Here is a 22533-nt window from a genome sequence, read left to right as displayed (position 1 = left end):
AGCTTCCTGTGTTTATTGGCCAGCGCGTGAATTGCCTGCTGGCACGCCTTGCCCTTTTTCCAGTTAATCTTTCTAACTGGGTGGCAGGAACTCCCTCTCTATTCTGAATGTCACTCCTTTGCTATGCGGGACTCTGGCTCCCAGGTTATCACGATGTTCACCTAGTTTTATCGTCTCTGGTCTGTACCAGCATCTCAAGCTGAGCCTTGAAAGCCCAGTCAGATGGGATGGAGAATTTGCTGGGAGAGCTGAGGCCCAAGGGCAGGTGAGGACAAGCCCTGCCCCCAGGAGGGAAGCTGAAGGGGCGAGGGGCCCCTTGGCAGTCAGGCGGGGGAAGGGCAGGCCCCCAGGAGGTGGGGGCAGGTGGTAGGATGCCCCTACCCTCTCACTGGTCCTACCTACTTCCTATACTGGCCTTGCCAAGTCCAGCCCCCATCACCTTCCTCGGAGACCTGAAAGCCCACCTGACTGATCTGACAAATAAAAGGCTGGGGCTCAGACAGGTGGAGTTACCCAGCCTAAGTCCCACAGCAGGCGAGTAGCTGACTGGACCCAGCGTGTCGGGTACCAGCCTCCCCCCGGGCAGTTCCCACCCTCCCCCCTCTACCTGCAGCCCACCTGAACTGTGCTCCCGGGCCAGGCCATCAGCTGTACCCCCTGCTGTGATGACAGGTTCTGTGGGCCTTGCAGGGGCAGCTGGGGCTCAGGCCAGAGAGGAGCTCCGTGGGGTCAGCCAATGAATCCCTCTCCTCAAGCCCTTCTCACTCTGTGATGACCTTGGAAATAGAAGCCATCAGAACAGACTTTACAGACTCACCTTCCCCTGTGCCCTCCCCTGCATCCATGCCCAACACTCTGCTCCCCCCCAAGAACTGTCCATGCCCCTGGCTTAGGGCTCCCCTCCAGCTGTGGTGGGCTCCATCCCTGCTGGCTCCCTCGAGGTCATTGCTCCAACAGCGCTTTCCTGCATCGTCATCGTTTGGGTCCATCAGTGGGCCACATGCATGAGCACATGCAGCACGCTGCACATAGACACACATACACACGTGTGGAGGGGCTCCATCACCCCACCCCCCACCCCCACGCGCCTGGGCACAGACCCCACCACGGCCCCCAAGGAGGTGTGAGCAGGGATGTTCACCGCAGCAGGGGGAGGCCACACGCTTGCCGGGCACAGGGGGCAGTTTCCGCTAGCGGAGATGACCCAGAGGGGCATGAGTCCAAAAGTGACCTTGGGAGAAAAAGGCAAGCTGCTGAGAGTGAGGGTTGACTGGTGCCGATGCCAGCTGCCACCGTGGGGAAGACCCAGGGCAGGGTAGGCTCAAGGGCCTTCAGGTTTCTCCAAATGAATCACGGGTTCCTAGGCATTCATTATTATTTTTTTGTGCCTGAAATAATTCACTGACTTCCAAACTCCTGCCTTCGAGTACTCAGGACAAACTGAAGCTCCCCGCCCTGTGTGACTTGCCCCAGCTGACCTTTGCAGCCTCTCTCTGCCACTCCCAGACCTTTGCTCCAGCTGCGTCCCTGCCAAGAATGCCCCCCCCCCATCTTCCCGGCGAAGTTCATGTCCACAGCAAGCTTCTAAGCAGTAGAGAAATTGGGTCAGGCATGACATTTTGTTAAGCCTCGCCCCAGGATATTTTTTCCCCATTGATTTTTGAGTGTGGAAGGGAGGGAGGGAGGGGGGGAGACAGAGAAACATGGATGTGAGAGAGACACACCAACTGGTTGCCTCCTGCACGCGCCCCGGTTGGGGCCGGGGATTGAACCTGCAACGTTCTGGTGCACAGGCCATTGAGCAACACAGGCCGGGGCCTGATTTGACTTTTAGAAAGAGGCTTTTGGAAACCCCAGCAAGGAGGGCAAAGGGGAGGGGGGAGGAGGGGGGCATGGAGGGGCAGAGAGGGAAGTGCTCTGAAGCCGGCTGCACACCCTGGCACCAACAGCTGATGCCATTTCACCCTCATTCCACTGGTAGCCATGGAGATGCCCGAGGCCTCCACTCCGGCTCCTGTCTTCATGGGGATGAGGGAGCAGGGAGGCTACAGCCTTGAGCCACAGGCCCTTCCCAAGTCACCACCTCCCCAGGATGTCTCCCAGGGCCTGGGGGCTCCCAAAGGCCAAATGTCAACCACAGGACCTCCATTCACGTGGACCCCATCATACTCGGAGGGAGGCTGGGAGAAACTGTAGGGACAGGACACTGAAGCCAAGAGGGCAGGACACCAAAGCTGAGGTGAGGCAGAAGTGGAGCTCAGGTGGCCAGGTAAGTGCTCCCCGAGGTCCCCACCCCTGGCCTCTGACCCAGTTCTGTAAATCCGGTGGCTGTCACGGACCCTAGAAGGTATGGGATGGACCCTAGGAGGTATGGGGTGGGCCCTAGGAGGTACGGGGTGGGCCCTAGGAGGTACGGGGTGGGCCACTGCACTGAGGCGAGGCAGAGCTTTGGGCGAGGGCACCTGGCTGGGTCTCAGCATGACCTCGGGTGTGCATGTGAGGCGCCCCAAACCGTGGAAGTACCCGGCTTCCCTCCTGGCCCGATTTCCTGGCAGGTGAACTGGGGTCCTAATTCCCAGAACGTGAAAATGAAGCGAGATGCGCGCCCAGCAGAGGCTGGCACGCGTGGGCGCTCCCTGCTGCCTGCATCCGACCGCCAGCCCTGGGAGCCCGTCCAGAGCCGGGGCTCCGGCGCCTTTACGGGTCAGAACGCCCGCGGGGCCACAGCTCCTGCCTTCCGACCCCCCCACGCACAGCGGCCTCCCCCAAGGTCACAGAGGGTCACCGCAAAGGGGACCTGGAACGCGACTCGGGGGGCGAGCAGAGTCCCCGTGGGCGAACCCGGGCGTCCACGCGCGGCCCAGGCCGGCCGAGCGCGGGCAGCGCGGGCGGGGACCAGCCGCCCCGCCAGGCCCCCGCGCCCCGCGCCCCGCAGCGGCTCCGCTTTCCGGAAGCCCGGCCCGGCGCGCCCGCAAGTTTCTCCAACTTTTCTGCAGGTCCCCCCGGAGGCCCCGCCCCCGCCGGTGACGTAACAATGGTGCAGCGCGACGGCCAATGGGCGGCGGCGGGCGCCGGCAGCGCGGGCCAATGGCGGCGGCGGACGGTCCCGCGGTCCTGCCCGGCCGGGGCCGCACTGCGCCGCCCGCCGCCCGCCGCCCGCCCGCCGCCCGCCGGGCCCGCACCGCCGCCCTGAGACCTGACCGGCGGCTCCGGGAGCGGCTGCGGCGGGCGGGCGGCGGCGGCTTCCTCCCGTCTGCCCGTCCGTCCCGGGACCTCCGCCCCCGCGCCTACCGGCGGAGGGACAGCGCGCGCCCCGGCCCGCGCCCCGCGCCCCGCCGCCCGCGCCCCGCGGTGAGTCCCTGCCCCCGGCTCGCAGCCCCCCGGGCGCTCTGCCCCCCGCCGGCCCCCCCCGCCCGCCGGACGCGCGCAGGTGCAGCCCCCCTGCGCCGGCCCAGCCGCCCTGGGCTCGCCCCCCGCGACCCGCGGCCCGACGCGCGCCCGGGGGGGCCCGGGAGGCGCTGGCGGGCGGCCCGGGAGCCGGCCCCACCCCCGGCCGCGGCCGTGACTCAGTGCCAGTGACGTGCGGCGGCCCAACTTTACGTAACCCGCCCGGCGCCCCGCGGTGTCCACACAGGGCACAGCCGGGGCGCGGACGCCCCGGCGTGGGGGTTACTGTAGTCATAGTGCCCCCCAAAAGGGGCGCTGTGGCTGCCGTCCGCCCCGCCGTGCCCATCTCTGTAACTTAGTTACCCGGACCCTTTGTGATCAAGGACTTGGCCTCGAGAGGACAGCAGCGGGTGCCTCGGGCCGCCGTCGGAGGCCGGGGCTCAGGTTGAGGCTCAAGCTGGGCGCCCTGTGGGCTGGGGCACCCCCACGTGTGGAAGGAGCCCCAAGTGGGAGGCAGGAGACCTGGGTTGTAGGCCTGGCCGACTGGGGGTGACAGCCCCTGCCTCACCGAGGAGTTGGGGAGGTCAGGAGGGGCAGCCGGCGTGGCGTGTGCAGGCTGTAAAGTGGGGTCCACTCCAGTCTCTAGGCTGACTTCACCCTCCAGCCTCCTCCCAGGAGCTAGGGGTGTGGACATCCTGCAAACATCATGTTTGGGTGGAAGGTTAGAGTCCCCACCCTCCAAACTCACCCTGCTGGGGTTCACAGCCTGCCTTCCCCCCTCTTTCTTACAGATGAAGCAGCCGAGGCTCAGAGAGGGAAAGTGATAGACCCAGGTCTGCAGAACTAGGTGATCCCGGTGCAGGAACCAGGTAAGTCCGCCCTTGTCCTGCTTGGGGGGTAGATTCTAGGGGTACCACCCATGGTCAGGGGTCAGAGGACAGGGTCAAGGTGAGGACGGGGATTTGTCCTCCAGAAAGGATTTGGCTCAGCGTGAGATGTGGGCGCAGCTTTCCTACCCCCTTTCTGGCCTTTTCTCTATGTGGGGTTGGATGTAGCAGGAACTCTTCCAGTCGGGTCCCTGGGCTGGAGGGGGGGGGGGCGGGGGGTGAGGTTTCATTGTGGTCCTGATGGTGGGTGGGGCTGTGGGGCAGAGGCAGGGAAGGGCATGTCTAGTAGAGATGCCAGAGAGCGAGGGGGTTTCAGGGAGGGAGCTCAGGCGCAGCGAGATCAAGGGTGTGGGAGGTGGTTCAGGGTGATCAGAAATCTCCTCGTAGGCCCTGCGGCTTCCCACGCTGAGCCCGGCAGGGGGGACCGGGGCCCAGACACCTCACCATGTCCCCTCGCCCGCAGGTGGTTGCCCGCGGAGCCCATGCCGTGAGGCCGGGAGCCCCCCTGCCAGCATGCCGTGGGATGCCCAGCGGCCCGGGGGCGGCGCGGACGGCGGGCCCGAGGGCGCCAGCGCGGCGCGCCTGCGGGCGCAGAAGCAGTGCCGGAAGTCCTCCTTCGCCTTCTACCAGGCGGTGCGCGACCTGCTGCCCGTGTGGCTGCTGGAGGACATGCGCGCCAGCGAGGCCTTCCACTGGGACGAGCGCGGGCGCGCCGCCGCCTACTCGCCGTCCGAGGCGCTGCTCTACGCGCTGGTGCACGACCACCAGGCCTACGCGCACCACCTGCTGGCCACGTTCCCCAGGCGCGCGCTCGCGGCGCCCAGCGCCGGCTTCCGCTGCTGCGCGGCCCCCGGGCCGCACGTGGCGCTGGCGGTGCGCTACAACCGCGTGGCCATCCTGCGCCAGATCCTGCGCACCCTGCGGGACTTCCCGGCCGAGGAGCGCGCGCGCCTGCTGGACCGCCGGGGCTGCAGCCGCGTGGAGGGCGGCGGCACGTCGCTGCACGTGGCCTGCGAGCTGGCGCGCCCCGAGTGCCTGTTCCTGCTGCTCGGCCACGGCGCCTCGCCCGGCCTGCGCGACGGCGGCGGCTTCACCCCGCTCGAGCTGCTGCTGCGCCAGCTGGGCCTGGACTCGGGGGCCGCGCCCGCCGCCGGGGCGCCCGCGGCGCATGGGGAGCCGCGCCAGCGCCGCCTGCTGCTGCTGGACCTGCTGGTGCTGTACACCCCCGCGGGCGCCGCCGGCCCGGCCCGCGGCGAGCTGCTGGGCGACCGGCCGCGCTGGCAGCGGCTGCTGGGCGAAGACAAGTTCCAGTGGCTGGCGGGCCTGGCGCCGCCCTCGCTCTTCGTGCGTGCCATGCAGGTGCTGGTCACCGCCATCTCGCCTTGCCGCTTCCCCGAGGCCCTGGACGAGCTGCCGCTGCCGCCCTTCCTGCAACCACTGGACCTCACGGGCAAGGGCTAGCCCACGGGGCGCACGGGGCGCTGGACATTTGGAGAATACTATTTTTCAGAGGGTTGTACCTAGCACTTTACATATATTGATCTCTGTACGTTAGAATTTGCCTCATCTGTCCCACGCGTGGGGGGCCGGGCAGGGTGGTCAGGTGGGCTCCTACCTGCAGGTTTTCTCTGTATGGCTGGGGTCAGTGCTCGACCTCCCTGTGCAGAGCTGGCGCGAGGGGTCATGTGGCTCCCAAGAGCCAAGCTTTGACCTCATCTTACTGCCCAGCCCAGGAAGGTGAGGGCCATCCATCCATCTTGATAACGTCCTGGAAGGTTATCCCAGAGGGAGTGACAACCGAGCTCAGCAGAAGCAGCCACGCAGGCCCAGGGAATGTGGACTGACCTGTCCAAGTAGGACGGACAGCATGTGCAAAGGCATGGAGGCCAGGAGCATGCCTGGGGAGCCCCTTGGGGCAGTCCCCACTTAGGGCCTTGTGAGTCCTGTGGCAGGGGGACTGGATCCTGAGGTCCAGGAGGGCAGGAAGGCTACTGTGCTACAGGGGGAGGCACGGCCCAGGCTGGTCCTCCTGGCCCTCTCCATCCCACACTGGTACCCACTCCTCCTTGGGTGTCACTGTGGCTGGCCCCCCAGAGCTGTTCTCCCCAGGCCTGGCCTTGTACCTACCACCCATTTCTCCCCGAGGATGAGCAGGCACTTAGCCCTGGGGCTGCTGGCCCCCGCTCCATCCCCTCAGGTGGGGTTAGAGGTGCCTTAGGCCTGCCCTCAGTCCGCCCAGGGCATGTGCCTCTCTGTGTCTCCTGGCCCAGCCCCAGTGGGTGTTAGGTGGTGCCTGTGGGTGATGGGGTGGCTGCATCACCCAGTGGGCAGCCCTCTTGTCCAGCCAGCAGAGCTGGTTTCTGCAGGAAGGTTCTGAAGATGCAGGCTCGCTAGCAGATGCATCACAACCCTTCAGGGAAAAGGGACCCTGGCTGAAAAGCGGGGTCCGTGCCCCGGGGAGCCTTGGGACCAGGGAGAAGAGCCAGGCTGTACTGCTCAGGAATTCTGCTGGGCCGTGAAATTCAACCCGTGACGGCATGGGCTGGGAGGCCACGATGTCCTGCCAGGAGCAGACGTTTAAGGTGTGCGTGGTGCAGTGACCAGCCTGGCTGGGGGTACCTACCACCTACCCTGCCCCCAAAGTCCCTGAGGGGAGCATGCCTGGGGGCCAGAGGCTTTGGGTGGTGGAACATAGGAGGGAGGGTACAGACGGGGCCTGGTTAGCAGGAAGGTCTTGCTTGGGGGCCCTGGTTCTGGCCTGGGCCTGCCATCAACTCTCAGGGTGACCTGGGACAAACCCCTACCCTGGGCTTCTGTATCACCGTGTTTTCAAAAGGTTTTGTACTGTCTCCAAGCTCTCTACTCTCTACTTTTCAGCATGTGACCCCAGTTCCTGGGAAGTGAGGGGTGGGTGGGTGCAGAGCCCTGGTGGGAAGAAGGGGAGGGAGGGTGCTCAGTCTAGTGGCTGATCCTAGATTCCAGGTGGGAGTGAGGGCTCCTCCCCTCCTGCTGTGTGTCCTGGGCCAGTTAAATAGCTTCTCTGAACCTTGGCACATGAGGATAGAGGATACTTACATTTCTTGCAGCTCAAAACTTGGGGCATCAGGAGCTCTTGGTCTCTACGAGGTGCCAGGTCCTCATACCAGGGATGCCATTGTAGGGGAGGGTACATTTCCTTCAGAGGAGACGCAAAGTGGAGACCAGTGGCCAGAGCAGCAGGTCGCAGTGGTGGCTCTGGGGCTAGGCCTGGGGAAGCATTGGGGTACCCTGGAGCCCTGATTGATGCTGGGGGCACCTGGTGGGGGGACCTGGGCCTGCACACCTGGAGTTCAGGGCAGGATCCCAGCATGAGGAATTGTGGACACCACAAGTGGGGAAAGTCAGGGCCCAAGTGGGGTGGTTTGGCTTGGGGTGAGCAGGGGACTGCACCATCATTCGCTGGGTGACGCTGGGCCCATCTGAGGACCCCTTGGAGGAGTGGGAGGGCAGTGGCGGCAGCAGGGCATTAGCCCCTAATATCCTCGCTGTGGGTGGGTGGGACAGGGTGGGGGTGGCTAAGGGAGTTCATACTGCGCAGAGCTGCCAGGAAGGCAGAGGGGGCCGAAAAGGGCAGGCCAGCGTCACAGCCCTGACAGCCGAGTGAGGCCTGATTCCTGGCACGACTCCCAGTGAGTCTCACTGGGACTGACGCCTGGCTGGGTGAGCGCAGAGGACCTAGAGGAGAGGTGCAGGGCCGATAAGGGTATCTGGTGGCCGCTGCTGGCCCAAAAGGGAGGGCAGGCCTCAGTGCTGGGCTTATCAGTCTCCTGGGTCCTCCAGCCCCAGGAAGGGCAACAAGCACGGTGTCCCTGCCCTGTCACCATTATCACCCTGGCGATGAGCATGAAGGACTGGGGACTCGGAGTTGGCCTGGCCAGCCCAGGGGTCCCTTGGCAGCCAGCCACTCGGCTCTTGGCCACTGGCAGGCGGTCTTGACGGCCTCTCTGACCACAAAGGCCCTTCTCTGTGGTAAAGTATGTGGGTTTGTTTGCTCATTCAATCCTGCAACCTTTCAAAGGAAAACCCGACTGCAGCCAACACAGGCCACCCCCTACGCCTACCCAGGGACCCAGAGAACCCCAGCCTGTTAGGGCTCAGGCGCCAGAATCTGTACCCTAGAAGCCTGCTGGTATCGTTACCTTGTGCCCAGAGCAAAAAAGGGACACCACAGGACACTGTGTGCTGTAAGGTGGCCCTGGGGAGATGGCCAGGAGGGCGGGGGAGCAAGGCCCGAGGGCCCCTCCTTTGGCCCTGGTGACATGAGCCTGTGCCTGGCCTCACTGCACCTCCTTTGCAGGCTAATCTCACCTTCAGGTTGCCTTGATTTCTTTTCAACTTTCAAATACTGTATTGAGAACACTTTTCTTAGTTACCCCAAATCCTGCTCAGAACAAGATGCTTCCTGGAAGTCAGGAAGGGGGAGCAGCGTAGCCAGGGGAAGGCTGCACGGCACCTGTGTCAGGAGAAGCGAGTGACCAGTGACGAAGCTGCCCCGCAGCCACTGGTTTTGGCTACATTTTAAAAGTGAGTGCGACTGACACGTAACAAATGCAGACTTGGGAGTGTGTAGCCTGAGGAGTGTGTAGTGTGAGGAGTGTAGACAATGTCTACACATGTCTACCCACCCCCCCAATCAAGACAGAGGTGAAGCGATTTCTACCTTTGGTGATTTTAAAAAGAATTTCAGCTTATAAAAGGTACACTCGTGGTAGGGCCCTGGGACTGTGCAGGGAAGCGGGGACAGGTGTGGCGAGGCCTGTCCTGGAAACGGGACTGCCCTGCTCGCCCCACCGAGCGGCTCCCAATGGAGAGGCCGACTGCCCACATCCCACCCCCAGACACACGCAGCTAGCATTCTGGGGTACTTCCTTCCCGTTTTTTCTAAGCGCACATATACACACATTTTTTCTATGCATATTTTTTACATACCTGACATCGGGTCACTTACACAACTTAGTACTTTTACACTCGCTGTAGCATAAGCACCTCCCTCTATTGTAAACACCTTGCAAACACGATTCTTACGAAGCCTGCGGTGATTTTGTGGCAGCCGACCAGCTAGTGTTGACACTGCAAAGAGGTAAAGTCAGAGAGGACTGAGGTTTTAAAATGCAAATTTTATTTACTTTGGGAATAAATAATACATTTGCATGGCTCAAAATCCAAGAGATACAAAAAAGGTATGTACTCCAGGCAACCACTGTGGCCAGCGGCTTGTGTGGTGAGCTTGTTGATTCTGTGCCTTGTGTGCCCCTGGAATTAGGACAAGTTTCAAACCCACCCAGGTAAGAGAGGGGTGCGTGCACCTGTGTCACCCCCTCCGCCTTCTCTGACCTCCTCCAGAGCCACACTTGCTGCTAAACCCCAGAAACCCAACGTCCATACAGCAGTCAGGTGACACTGGCGGCCTGCTCCCCGAGGGACGTGCCCCGGGGTGTTGTAGTGTCACAGTCAGACAGGCTGTGCTGTGCTAGGCTGCAGCCGACTCAGGGTTTGCTCTCGAGGACGGGCGCCCAGGGCGGAATCCTGGGGTTGGAGGTTTCAAGGCTGCTGCTGGGCTGCCAGGGGCCACCCCATCCACAGCCCCTGCTCCGGGCCCTGCGCCGCCTCCGCCTTCCTCCTGGGAACTGTGCTGGGGGTGCACGTACAACGTCAGTCCCATTTGTTGCAATTATTTCCTCTTTCAGTTCTATGTGGGGGTTTTAATTTGCACATTTTTACACTTTGAAGTCACGTCTGTTTTCCTCTGTGGCTTCTCCTACCACTGAGTTTGAAAACCCTCGCCATCTAGAATCAGGCACCGTTTCAATCCGCTGCAGGTTTGTTTTGTGCAAATCACTGAGCAGTGGCACGTGGGTTGTGGTCACGCTCCTGTCCCCTCAGTTCCAATGCCGCCTTGCTTGGCTGCTTGATGTCCCCGCCTCCCAGCCACGCTGGCCTCTGTCCCCACCCCTCTTCCTGGGACAGCCAGGGCATCAGGCTGCTCAGGCCTGGAGCTCCAGAGCTCGGTTCTGATCCCAGATCCCCGCGTCGCCTTGAGCAAGTTCCGTGACCTCTGAGTCTCTCTGGGACAAACGGTATTATCCCCCGGGGCCTAGTGAGGACTAGAGGCTGAGTGAGTGCTAGGAGCACGTCCGGCACTGTCAAGGGGCGTTTGTGGGACCAACATTATTTTTGGAATTCCTCCCTGCCCCCCCATACAAATCCCTGAGGGGATTCTGACATTGAGTGAAACCCACACATTCGTGTGGAGAGGACGGTGTCTCTGCGGTGGTTACTCTTCCATCAGGAACGTCAAACACTCTCCTTGATTCCATCTTCCTGGACGTCTCTGGGCAGCTCGGTGCTTCCTGCCACAAGTGAGACCTGTCTCATCCAGCCGCTCCTGGCACAGGGTCCTGCTGTCATGGACGTGGTCCTTCTCTGCATGGTGGGTTCCACAGGGCACTTCGGATACTTGGTTTTGTTTCTTGGATGGAGATCTAGCCCCAGGGGCTCGAGCCCCTCCGACGCCTGTCAGCGGTGCCTGGCCTCTATGGGCCTCCATGAGCAGATGGCCCTGTACTCCACCTTGGGCCACCAGGGTGGCCATCTGCCTGTGGGGTGACCACTGCCACAGGACCGCCACCCTGGGTAGACCAGCGCGTATGTAAACATGGAGCGGGTCACGAGGTCATGTCCACCACAGTCTCGGGCAGTGAGGCTAGTGGGCAGGGTCTTCCCAGCACAGGCAGGACACCAGCCTCCACATATGTCTGCTGAGGGCACCTCGTCACAGCTCAGACATCAGACGTGACCGGGCTTGGAAAGTCTAGTTTATTGCACTGTCTCAAAGTACAACTGAGAGACTAGGAGGAAACCGTGCACAGCACTGGAGCTGAAAGCGTTTAAGCACATTGAGCGAGACTTGAGTGTAACTGCACTGAGGTCCGTGGGTCCGGGACTGCCCTGTCATCCATCCCAGGAGCGGGCAAAGTGTCACACTCACAGCCCAGGAGCCGCAGCCACTGGGCAGCCTCTGCTGCCAACAAACTTCAAGAGAAGGTTCTATAGAAGTGAAGTGTAGAGTAGGGTCTGGGCCAGCATCCTGTCCTCATCTAGGCCTGGAAGACCCTCTTCACAGCCAGCTGGTCCCGTCTGAGGCCACACCTGATGGCTCTTCACCTGTGGCCTGGGGGCTGGACACAGTTTAGTAGAAAACAGGCCTCAAAGGACGGGCCCTGGGCCACAGGCAGGTTACAAACAGCAGGAGGCCGAGTCCTGCAGTGCAGCCATGGTCCAGGAGGGCCAGGTGGGGCTCAGGGTGGGCGGCCTAGTTCTACAGCTCCGATGCCAGCGAGGTGACAGCACTGCAGGCTGACCCCAGGGACTGACGTATGGTGTGGCCACAGCAACTGACCAGAGCAGGCACCAGCTTCTACCTTCTGGGGGGTCAACCCAAATGCCAGTTGATAGTGCCGGCTGCCACGGGAGCCAGTCCAGGTTCCAGGATGCCCCACACGTTGAGAACACACAGGGGTGACACCCACCTGTCGGAAGCTGCAGCTGAGGACTGTAGACTCAGGGTAATCATGGGAGGGAATGAAGGGCCAGCCACTGGTTTCAGGAAATACATTTCTCTTCTAAATTTGTAACATTTGATTTCAAATGAGGTATCTTATGTGGGTTTGTAATGTACAAACAAAAAGGCAATAATTAGATTCATCCTGAGGACGCATCCGGTCTCACAACGTCCACTGGCAGCATGAGCTGGACACCACTCTAAAGACACTAAGGTAGCCAGCACAGCTGCCCTTCTCATGCCTGGCTTCCTGGCCATCCCTGCCTGGGGTGCGCACACAGCCAGGTCTGTTTTTGTCCACTGGCCTTTAGTGTTCTGGCTGCAAGGTGTTTTCTAGGTGGTGAGCACCCTGGCCTGGGTATGCTGTGGCAGGTGCAGGCGTGGTCTCCATTCTGGCCCAGCCCAGCAACCACCCACCCTCAAACACAGCCTTGGCTTCCCATCTGGGCATCTGGCTTGGAATGTGCTAGAACCTGCATCCCTTAGAGGAGGTGGCAGGACCCTGGGACAGAGGGGAAGCCACGTGGGAACATTCAGTGGTTGGAGAGCACTGACCTCCGGTGACTAGCGTGGCTGCCTATGATGGCTCACAGGAGTGTCCCCTGACCCGGCTGACTCCTCCTGCCCATGGGCAGCTCTCTGCAGCATCCCCACAGTGGGTCAGTGACCGCAGTACACGAGAAGCTATAACATGTGCACCTGGGAGCAGCCACTGTCCCCATGTGGAGACAACCACACAGGATTCAGGGCGCTGCTGTGCCAGGAAGGCGCCAGTCACTCGGCTGAGGTTGTGGGTTCTGGAACGAGACGGAAACAAACACAGGTGACAGCAAGTGTGGGGCGTCCAGCATGGCAGGCCAGACGGGTCTGGACAAGAGCTGACCAGGCATGTCCCAGAGTGAGCGGTTCAGAACCCACTGTCCCCGCATGCTCGGCTCCCCTGAGCGGCTGTCACAGCTCCTTCAGATGACCTCCCATTCGTCCTCCAGGTCCTCCGGGTGGGTGGTGGCAGCCTGATTGCTCTGGGTACCGTGTGAGTGGCTGAAAGTCCTGGTCAGCCGCTGGAGGAGGTAGCCGGGGGGGCCCACTGCCCACAGCTCATCCGACACCGTCACTGCAGAGACAAAAGCAGCCACGATCTTGTTAATCACCCGCCCAGGGAGTGCACCGATGGAGTCAGGAGGTGGTCCACATCCAGATGTGGCACTTTCTACCATGGGGCCCTGACCCCCGCTCAATCTGTGCCTCAGTTTCCTCAGGTTTAAAGCAGGCGGCCCAGTGCCCTGTCCCCTTCCTAGGAGACCAAGTTCCCTCACTAGGTGCCAGGTTCCCTCCCTCAGGTGTAACCCAGGGATGGGCTCCTGAGGCTTGGAGAGGGGTCCCATGGGAGCAGCCTCCGAGACAGCCCCACTGACAGGGTCCCTGGGAGCCTGGTAACCTCATGGAGGCTGGCGCAGCCTGCAGCCCCAGCACCTGCCTGTGAGGCATGTTGCACTCCCAGGAATTTTCTTCCAGTAGTCTCCCGCAGGGTTTTTGTCGGTGATGCCGTAGCGCCGGGCGATGTCGCCGTCAGGGCAGCGGGCCCACACGGTCCTGGTGCTGAGTGCCAGCTGGCAGGCCTGCAACCCTATGGGCAAAAAGGGCTTCCATCTGTCCCCAGATCCCGGCTGCAGGCACAATGGACCACCCCCTCCCAAGTGCCTGCTTTCTCCGGAAACTGTACCCACAGCATCCCCGTGGTGAAGTGCCCTGCGCTGGGCTGGGCTGGGCTGGGCTGTGAGGGGAGCTGAGGGGTAGGGTCCCTGTTAGCAGGGCTCACAAAGTCACCAAGAGCCTGAGGCTGAAGGTCAGAGGGTCCAGGCCATGCAAAAGCAACTACAATGTACTGTCTCTAAGCCCTGGCTGCCCTGTGGTCAGGGTGCAGCAGCAACTTGGGGGGAAGGGGGGGAGTGAAATGACCACGCCACAGAGAGCTCCAGGATGCAGGCTTGGTCCCTCAAAAAGGATACTTAATCACGTGCCTGTCACCTGCCCCAGGACAGCAGCAGGAACCAGATGAGGCCCCCGTGGCCTGCCAGCATGGGACAGTGCCACATGCCTGACACCCCTACCTGGCACGTGGTCCCAGTCGGTCCCCACCGGCATCTCCTCAGTGATCCCAACGCGGACATGCACGTTGCACCTGCTGTCCAGCGCCCATAGCATCTGGTCATTGGGGCTGGAATGAACACTGACCAAGGTGACCCCAGGAGGCTGGAAGAAAGGAGTGGTGGGTGTGTTATTTTTGGATAGAGCAAGGTTGAGAGGTTGGAGAACTGAGGTCAGTGACACAGCAATGGGAGGTTCTAGGAGCTTTCGCCGATTCCTGCTTGCCAACCTGCCCACCACACAGCCGCCGCCATCTGCCCATCGCCTGTCCACACGTCACCACCTACACACCCACTCATGCCTCCACCATCCAACCAACAGATAGTTACTTGAGCATCTCCCACATGCCAGTCACTGTGCCAGGAGCTGGCAATCAACTTTCTCGGCTCCTGGATGAGAGATGGGACATTAGTCACATAAAGAAACACGAGACCACCACAGGCAAGAGCCACACAGGTGAATGAGGCACGGAGACCACATAACGGGTTCAGACCCAGAGGTCAGGGAAGCTGCCCAGATCCAACAGCTATACCGAGACTGAAGGATGAACAGGAATGACCAGGAGAGGAGGGCACGGAAGAGGTGCCAGGTGGGGAAAGAGCATCTGCAAAGGAGGGAGCACAGTGGCATGAGGGGCAGCCTGAGGCCAGGCAGCTGGAGTGGGCAGGGCAGGGCAGCACTGTGCGAGGGGCATCTCCTCGGTGAGCTGCGGGAGGTCTGCTGGGTGCTGGGAGGGGCATCTCCTCAGTGAGCTGTGGGAGGTCTGCTGGGTGCTGGGAGGGGCATCTCCTCAGTGAGCTGTGGGAGGTCTGCTGGGTGCTTGGAGGGGCATCTCCTCGGTGAGCTGTGGGAGGTCTGCTGGGTGCTGGGAGGGGCATCTCCTCAGTGAGCTGTGGGAGGTCTGCTGGGTGCTGGGAGGGGCATCTCCTCGGTGAGCTGTGGGAGGTCTGCTGGGTGCTGGGAGGGGCATCTCCTTGGTGAGCTGTGGGAGGTCTGCTGGGTGCTGGGAGGGGCATCTCCTCAGTGAGCTCCGAGAGGTCTGCTGGGTGCTCGGTCCAAGGTGCTGAGACTGAGGGTGTGCAGAGAGAGGCCTGGAAACGTGTCTGAGAGCAGATGTAAGAAATAAGACCCACCACGCAAAAGGCTTCCCAGAGGGCTGGGTGGAGGTCAGCTGGGCACACCCCCCTGGGTCTGACAGAAAGGGGTTAAGCTGGAGGTAATGTGGAAAAGACTGAGGGTAATAAGGCAGCAAAGGGTTTCACAAATGTCACTACCCTCTGCGACCCGTCCGAGAGCTCCTGAACATGGCCCAGGAAATGTGGCTTCACAGATGTCACCTGGACATGCCCCAGGGACCTTCCTCCAGTGGTCAAGCAGGGCCAAAATGGGGGTGAACAGTGAGCAGTTTGTGGAGGCTGCTCTGCACACACACAGGCCGTTTTTAAACTAGGAAACTTGCTCACGTTGGACCTAAGTCCCTCCAGAGTAAGACCAGCTCATGGTTCTCAAGCCTTGGAACCCAGGGACTCGTGAGGGGGGACTGTTAAAGTGGCAAATTTGGGGCCAGGGCCAGCCCTTAAACATCAGATTTTGGGGTTGGGGCCCATAAATGACCTTGCAGACAAGCACCCAGGTGGTTCTGATTCAGGGGTCAGTGGGATCCCCACTGTCAAGAGCAGGTGCGGCAAGATCACACCAAGCATCTGCAGGTTTCAGGGCAACCTCTCCATGAGCCTAGCTGGGCTGTGGCAGAAATGGAAAGCTGATCCTAGAATTCACGTGGGAATGCCAGGGATCCCGAGTGCCAGAGCAATCTTGAGAAAGCACAGATTTGGAACACTCACACTTCCTGACTTTAAGATGACTTCAAGCTAAGTGATCAAACAGTATCGCCTGGACTAAGGACAGACATGTAAGTCAATGGGCAGAACTGAGAGTCCACAAATTACCCATGTGGCCGGGTGATTCTGACAAGGGTGCCAAGGCCGTTCAGTGAGAAGAGAACAATCTTTTCAACAACTGGACATCCACCCGCAAAACATGAGGGTGGACCATCACCTCACGCCTTCTACAAAGTTAACTGGTAATGGGTCAAAAATAAGTGGAAGAACTAAATCCAACAACGGTGCTCCTTACATACAACACCAAAGGCATAGGCAAAAAAAAGACAAACTGGACTTCATCAAAATTAGTAACTTTTGTTCCTCAAAGGACACCACACAGAAAGTGAAGACACAGCTCACAGAGTGGGAGAAAGTATTTCCAAATCATGTATCGAATAAGGGTCCAGAACCCTGAATAAAGAACTTTTAAAATCCAACAACAAAAAGGAAAACAAAAAAATTTTTTTAAATCTACCTTTATCGATTTCAAAGAGAGGAAGGGAGAGGGAGGGAGAGACAGAAACACCCATGATGAGAGTGTTGTTGGTCAGCTGCCTCCTGCACGCCACCGACTGGGGATCAAGCCCACAACCCGGGCATGTGCCCTGACCGGGAATCGAACCGCAATCTCCTGGATCCTAAGTCGATGCTCAAGGGCTGAGCCATGCTGGCTGGGCAACAATCAAATTTTTTAAAGAGCAAAGGACCTGAAGAGACATTTTTCCAGCCCTGGCTGGTGTGGCTCAGTTGGTTGAGCATTGCCCTGTGCACCAAAAATGTTGCCGGTTCAACACCAGGTCAGGGTTTGACCCCTGGTAGGGGGTGTGCAGGAGGCAGCAGCCGATCCATGTTTCTCTCTCTCTGTCTCTCTCCCCCTTCATCTCTCTCTAAAAATCAATAATAAAAAATTTTTTTTTTAAAGAGACATTTCTCCAAAGATAAGCAAAGGCCAACATGCACGTGAAAAGGTGCTCAATGCCATTATTGGCCCTTAGGAAATGGAAACCAAAGCCACATGCAACACCGCTTCGCACCCACGAGGACATCTGGAAAAAGAAAACCGGGAAAGTGACAAGTAATGGAGAGGATGTGGAGACAGGAGCCCTCTATACTGCTGATGGGGATGAGATGCTGCAGCTGGAAAACAGCAACCATTGAAGATAGTTACCAAGTGACCCAGCAACCCCGTCCTAGGAGACACCAGGAGTGCTGGAGCTCGCGGCCGTTCAGACTACAGCCGCACGAATGTCACAGCAGCAGCACCTTCGCAAGAGCCAAAAGGCGGAGACAGCCCAGATGCCCGTCCCCAGGCACAGGGACACACAAAATGCCACACGGCGCCTCAGTGTGCAGGCCGACTTGGAGACAGTGTCCGGCCAGACCTCTGCCGCAGAGCAAGTATGGCAGGAGAGAGTCGCATGGATTTTATGGTTTCCCTGTGCATATAAAAGTTATGTTTATATTTCACGGTAGTCTACCAAGTGTGCAACAGCATTATGTCTAAAAAAAATAACAATGTTCACACCTTACGAAAAAACACTTTATTGCTAAAAAGAGCTAACCATCACCTGAGCCTTCAGGGAGTCGAGGCATAATCACCTCAACGACTGAACATGCAGAGTTTGCGAAGCACAAGGGGACGAGCTCCGCCTGGGGTGGGATCTCACTCAGGACTGACCCTGACACAACATGAGTCTCGAAAACAGGACACGTGTGAGAGAAGCCAATCTCTGGAGGCCTCATGTCCTGTGATTCCATTTATGTGAGTATCCAGGAGGAAAGCCCAGAGAGGAAGCAGGTCAGTGGTTGCCGGAGGCTGGAGGGAGCTGGAGAGTGACCTGGGCACAGAGCTTCCTTCTGGGGCGATGAGAATGTCCTAGAACTACATGGTGACAAAGACTGCACAGCGCTGTGAACAGACTAAGTGCCACCATTGCTAATTTTATGTGTATTTTAGCACAATTTAAAAAATATATATATCTTTATTGATTTCAGAGAAAGGAAGGGAGAGGGGGAGAGAGACAGAAACATCAACGATGAGAGAGTCACTGGTTGTGAGCACAATTTTTTAACAAAGAAAATGCTGGCATGCCTCGCTCGTGACGGTGTCCTGCTGCTTGGCAAGACATCACCACAGGGGGACTCGGTAAAGGGTGCGTGAGGCTGTACTATTTCTTACAAGTGGATTGGCAATTATCTCAATACAAATTTAAATTTAAAAAAAAGTTGGCAGCCTAAACTTTTCGCTAATTCATACTAAAAACGTCATAAAAATTTTAAAAATGAATGAAGGGTGCAACTTATAGAATAAAGTAAGTAAGGAATTTAAGATTCAAAAACCATTTGGAAATGGTAAAAAATCATGTATAGTCTGGGTGTGATTCCGAGGCCTGTGTGTGCCTGTATGTGTGTGCACCTGTAAGAGTGTGCGTGTGACTGTGTGTGTGCCTTTAAGAAAGTGTGTGTGCAAAAAAGTGTATGTGTGCGACTGTAAGAGTCTGTGTGTGCCTGTAAGAGTGTGTGTGTGCCCCGTGCACAAGCCCACCTGCCCCTGCTTATTATGTGCCCTTTAAAGTTACAGGTGGACCCGGCCGGGCGTGGCTCAGCGGTTGAGCATCGACCTAGGATCCAGGCGATCAGGGTCCGATTCCTGGTCAGGGCACATGCCCGGGGTGCGGGCTAGACAGCCAATCAATGACTCTCTCATCATTGATGTTTCTCTCTCCCTCTCCTTTCCTCTCTCTGAAATCAATAAAGATATATTTAAAAAATAAAAAATAAAGTTACAGGTGGGTGATGGGGCAGGAGCCACACCCATTTGTGGACATGCCCAGCGGTTTAATTACAGCCGTCAACATGCTTTCATATTTACAAATCAATGGGGTGCTCTCATCTGTAAAGTTTCCCTTAAACAAGACCTCATGGGAGAAAAAAACCTGAGTGGCCATCTCATGTTCTCCAAAGACAACGGCCCACTAATCATTATGAACGAATGAGACCACACTGCGTGCACTGCAGGCCACAGGTGGTCCAGGGCAAATCATTCCTCTGCCTCTCCAGACAGAACTTAGTTCACACATTGGATCCTGACTGGACACAAGTCCAAGCTGAGGAGTGGCCTTCATATGACAGCTGCTTCTACAATGCTGTTCCCCAGGTCCTGCTGCGCGTATGTGGACGCCTGCCCTGGGCTCAGTGACTCAGTGACTGTCCTCGGGTTTAGGGACTCAGCAGTCAGGTTCAGTGAAAACAATGCTTGGCTTAGATGACGTGAGATTAAAATGTGACTCAACCTGTGTTCCCTGGATAAGACGAGCTTGTTTCTGAGTGTTGGACTCCAGTTTTATTACCAAATATATCCCCCGAAGAATCCCGGTGCCAGCCCCACACTCCCAGGAGTAGTGATTCTGGTAACATTGGCCGATGGCTCCGGCCTCCGGTTGCCACACCTCTCCTGTGGGAGCCATCACCCTCTCCCAGGGACTCACTTGGGTCATGATCTGATCTGATGAGACAGCAGCTCCAGGAGAACAGGATGGTGCCTCGCACGGCACACTCACGTGTGAAGGCATAAATGTCTGGCCTCAGCCCTGGCTGTGGGCGGCCAGGACTGTTCGGGGCCTCCTAGCTGGTGTCCCCACACCACACCATGTTGCCTGGGCTGCAGGATAATCTGTAATGGGCAAGTGACATTGGCCACTGCCCCCCTGCCTGCAGGGTAACCCTGGCCCTGTGGCACCCCACCCTCCACAGCGGGTGCCACCCCCTTTCTGGCCTCATGGTTGGCCAGGTGCTCCAGCACTGGGTGTCGGCTCTAAACAAACAGGCCGTTTCACCCTCCCTGCTGGACTCCTCCTCGTGAGTCCGCTGTCAAAACCCTCCCTGCCCTGCAAGGCCCAGGTGACACACTGCTGCCCCATCAGCCTCCTGAGGGACCGCGGCCCCATCTCCCAGCCAAGCGGCCTGCACTCAGGCTCCTCCCGCTGGCCCCCAGGTGCGTCCACGCCTGACCCTCTAGCCAGGCGAAGGAACCCGTCATGCTCCTCCTGCACACCCCACGGAGCTCCTAAGTGTGGTGGGGTTTCACAGATCCCCACTCATGAAACGTCTGTGAAATTGGCACAGGGGACAGCAGGCCCCGGTAACTCCAAACAATAACTAAGTCCAGGCTCCAGAAAAAACAAAGCCTCTTCCTAAGAGAAACCCTGCTTTTAGTTTCAAGGGCTCGTCCAACAAGGCTGGGCTGGGTGGGGCCCGGAGACCAGCTAAGCATGACTTCCTCACGTGTTAGGTGCCCAAAAGGACAAAACTGACGCTGGGAGGTGAGGGGCCTGCCTGAGCCGAGCCTAGGCTGAGGTGTTGGGGGCTCAGACCAGACTTCCCCAAACTTGCAGCAGCTGAGCCTTTATCCCAAGGAACGAACGCACACCTGCACACACACGTGCACACAGACCTGTATACACACACGCAGCATCTAGACAGGTTATTTCCGTGTGGACCTTATGTGAACCTGGATAAAATTTAGCAGGAACGTTTCAGGGACACGAGTGGCTCAGCTGAGAGCCTGCGAGGCAGCAGCAGGAAGCACACTGGAGAGACCCTCGGAAGCGTGAGGGGCCAGGTCTCACCACCACGGGCCGCCCAGTGCTGGGTGGGGCTTTGCCCGCCCTGTCCCTCGGCCCCCAGGTGGCTGTGCTTTCCGACTTCCTTGGTCTACGTTTTCTCCTGTGGCAGATCCTCTCCCCGATAAGCTTGAAACCAGATTCCAATGGCAACAGGCCTGTATTTAAAGTACCAGTGATGCTCACGGTGAGGGGGCCGAGGAGTCGGGAGGCCTGGACACCTTTTCTGACTCAGCTTGTGACCTGGGGCAGATCCCCTCCCCTGGGCTGTGTGTCCCCAGCCAGCGGTGATACAGGTGACCTTCCAGGCAGCTTGGCTGAGTTTCCCTGCTCTGATACTGGGGCACGGGTTCTGGCTGCCCAGCCTGCTGTGCAGAGCCCTCAGGGCCGTGCAGACAGTCCAGGGAGTGAGCCCTGGCTCTGTGCTGCCCGGAACCCTGCAGAAGGCACCCGTCAGTTTCCGGGGAGCAGCTCTGCTAGCATTTGCTGCACATCTGGCTCACATACACACTTCAACTGCAGAATGAGTTCTGCCACAGTGTTTGAAAATGCTGACCTGGCTGAGTGAGGCCCAGCAGCTGGGTTCTCTGCTCCTTTCCTCTCCTAGGTGGCTGGCTGCAGAGCAGAGGTCCTCTCCACTGGGGACTCCTGCCCCGGCTCCAGTGACTTCCGAGGCCTCTGCCTCTGGCCTGAGGCGACTTCAGAAACTCAGCATCTGCTAGGGTTTCCTAGGTGGCACTCACATTCTGTTCTTCCTGAGAAGAGGCTGTGACATGGACTGTGATGGCTTTCCTGTCCAGCACTCGAGACACTGTCACAGGTTCCAACACGATGACTATGCTGTGGTTAGCACCAGGGCTCCCACAAGGTTGTGACAGCAGAAACTTGATCCCTGCAGTGCTGGCCCCTGGGTGTCTCCGAAGGCTCGTCACACAGCAGCTGCTCAGATGAATGACCCAGTGCTGAGGCCCTGATGGCCAGCTGCTGTACATGCAGGTCTGGGGAGGCCCTCCTGACAGGGAGGTCCCCAGGACTGCATGTAGACCTTCCCTGGTGCTGGCAGTTTTGGGGGGTACTGGGCTTCTGCCCTTTTTTTTTTTTTTTAAAGAGTAGTTTATTGATTTGCAGAGAGAGAAGAAGGGAGAGAGATAGAAACATCGATGTGAAAGCATAACACTGATAAGCTGCCTCCTGCACGCCCTCTACTGGGGATCGAGCCCACAACCCGGGCATGTGCCCTTGACCGGGGATCGAACCAGCCACCACTTGGTGCACAGAACCACTGAGTCATACTGGCCAGGGCTGCCTGAGGACTGGAGGAAGGTGGACAGAGGAAGTGGACATCCTCTGAGGTCTATGACCAGGAGTGTGGAGTGGGGATGACATGCACATGGCTCTCAGCATTCGGTGGGCCCCAATCTCTTGTGAGCTCTGAAGCTGCCAGGCTGCCTGGGAGATGATTCCAGAACCAACACACACGCCAGGCTTTCACTCCCTCTGGAAACAGCACTACGCCGAGAGGGAGAGAGTTAAAAAAAGAGGTTCAAGTCTCACAAAGGGAGAATGGGTGCGAGAACGGCCACACAGCTGTGGGAGCTGGAGGACAGAGGGTGAGGGAGGCCCAGCAGGGCCGGGGGCAGGAGCAGCTGACCGCAGGCATTCACTTCCCAGCCAGGCCACCTCAGCCTGGGGGTGCCAGACACCCGGGCCCTGCACCCCGCCAGGCCCTCAGGCTCCCGTACCCAAGCCCGCCATCACCTGGGGAAAGCCTCTGCCATGGAGGGCACACAGGAGCGAGAACAGCAACTGGGGACACGGAGACATGCGGGAGCAGAGCTGAACAACGTGCTCAGGGACGAGAGAGGATCTGATGACTGGAAACAGCAACAGGAGCTCCCAGAAATTAAGCCACGGTCACAAGCAACCCAACAAAGTCAAGTATACCTGCTTTTCTCTCTATAGCAAAACTTGCTGCCCGCTATAGGTAAACATGGAAAACAGAAATG

The 22533-nt window shown here is 58.9% G+C and overlaps 2 protein-coding genes across 4 annotated transcripts in view; one reads left to right on the top strand and one right to left on the bottom strand.

Moving 5' to 3' along the window:
* The first annotated feature begins 3191 nt into the window (after positions 1–3191).
* On the top strand, positions 3192–7120 carry ANKRD9 (ankyrin repeat domain 9). 2 transcript variants are annotated; one of them, XM_081158611.1, is made up of 3 exons: positions 3192–3351; positions 4179–4256; positions 4738–7120. In XM_081158611.1, exon 3 carries the CDS (start codon positions 4788–4790, stop codon positions 5733–5735), a length of 948 nt encoding a protein of 315 aa, XP_081014737.1. In that variant the 5' UTR covers positions 3192–3351; positions 4179–4256; positions 4738–4787; the 3' UTR covers positions 5736–7120. The 2 variants fall into 2 exon arrangements, with proteins under 2 accessions (XP_081014737.1, XP_081014736.1); XM_081158610.1 differs by lacking the exon at positions 3192–3351 and adding an exon at positions 3622–3831.
* Positions 7121–9409: 2289 nt separating this feature from the next.
* TECPR2 (tectonin beta-propeller repeat containing 2) overlaps positions 9410–22533 on the bottom strand; it is a 66783-nt gene continuing 53659 nt past the window's right edge. For both annotated transcript variants that reach the window (XM_081159558.1, XM_081159559.1), the window contains exons 18-20: positions 13986–14127; positions 13352–13501; positions 9410–12988 (exon numbers count right to left, since the gene is read on the bottom strand). In XM_081159558.1, coding sequence (XP_081015684.1) covers positions 12837–12988; positions 13352–13501; positions 13986–14127 — 444 coding nt within the window. In that variant the 3' untranslated portion in view covers positions 9410–12836. The remainder of the gene's footprint in view (positions 12989–13351; positions 13502–13985; positions 14128–22533) is intronic.

The sequence above is a fragment of the Miniopterus schreibersii genome, assembly GCF_964146895.1.
Source record: "Miniopterus schreibersii genome assembly, chromosome: 1".
Taxonomy (NCBI): Eukaryota; Metazoa; Chordata; class Mammalia; order Chiroptera; family Miniopteridae; genus Miniopterus; species Miniopterus schreibersii.
The sequence above is the reverse complement of the archived record's forward strand: the minus strand, read 5'-3'. Positions and strand labels throughout refer to the sequence as shown.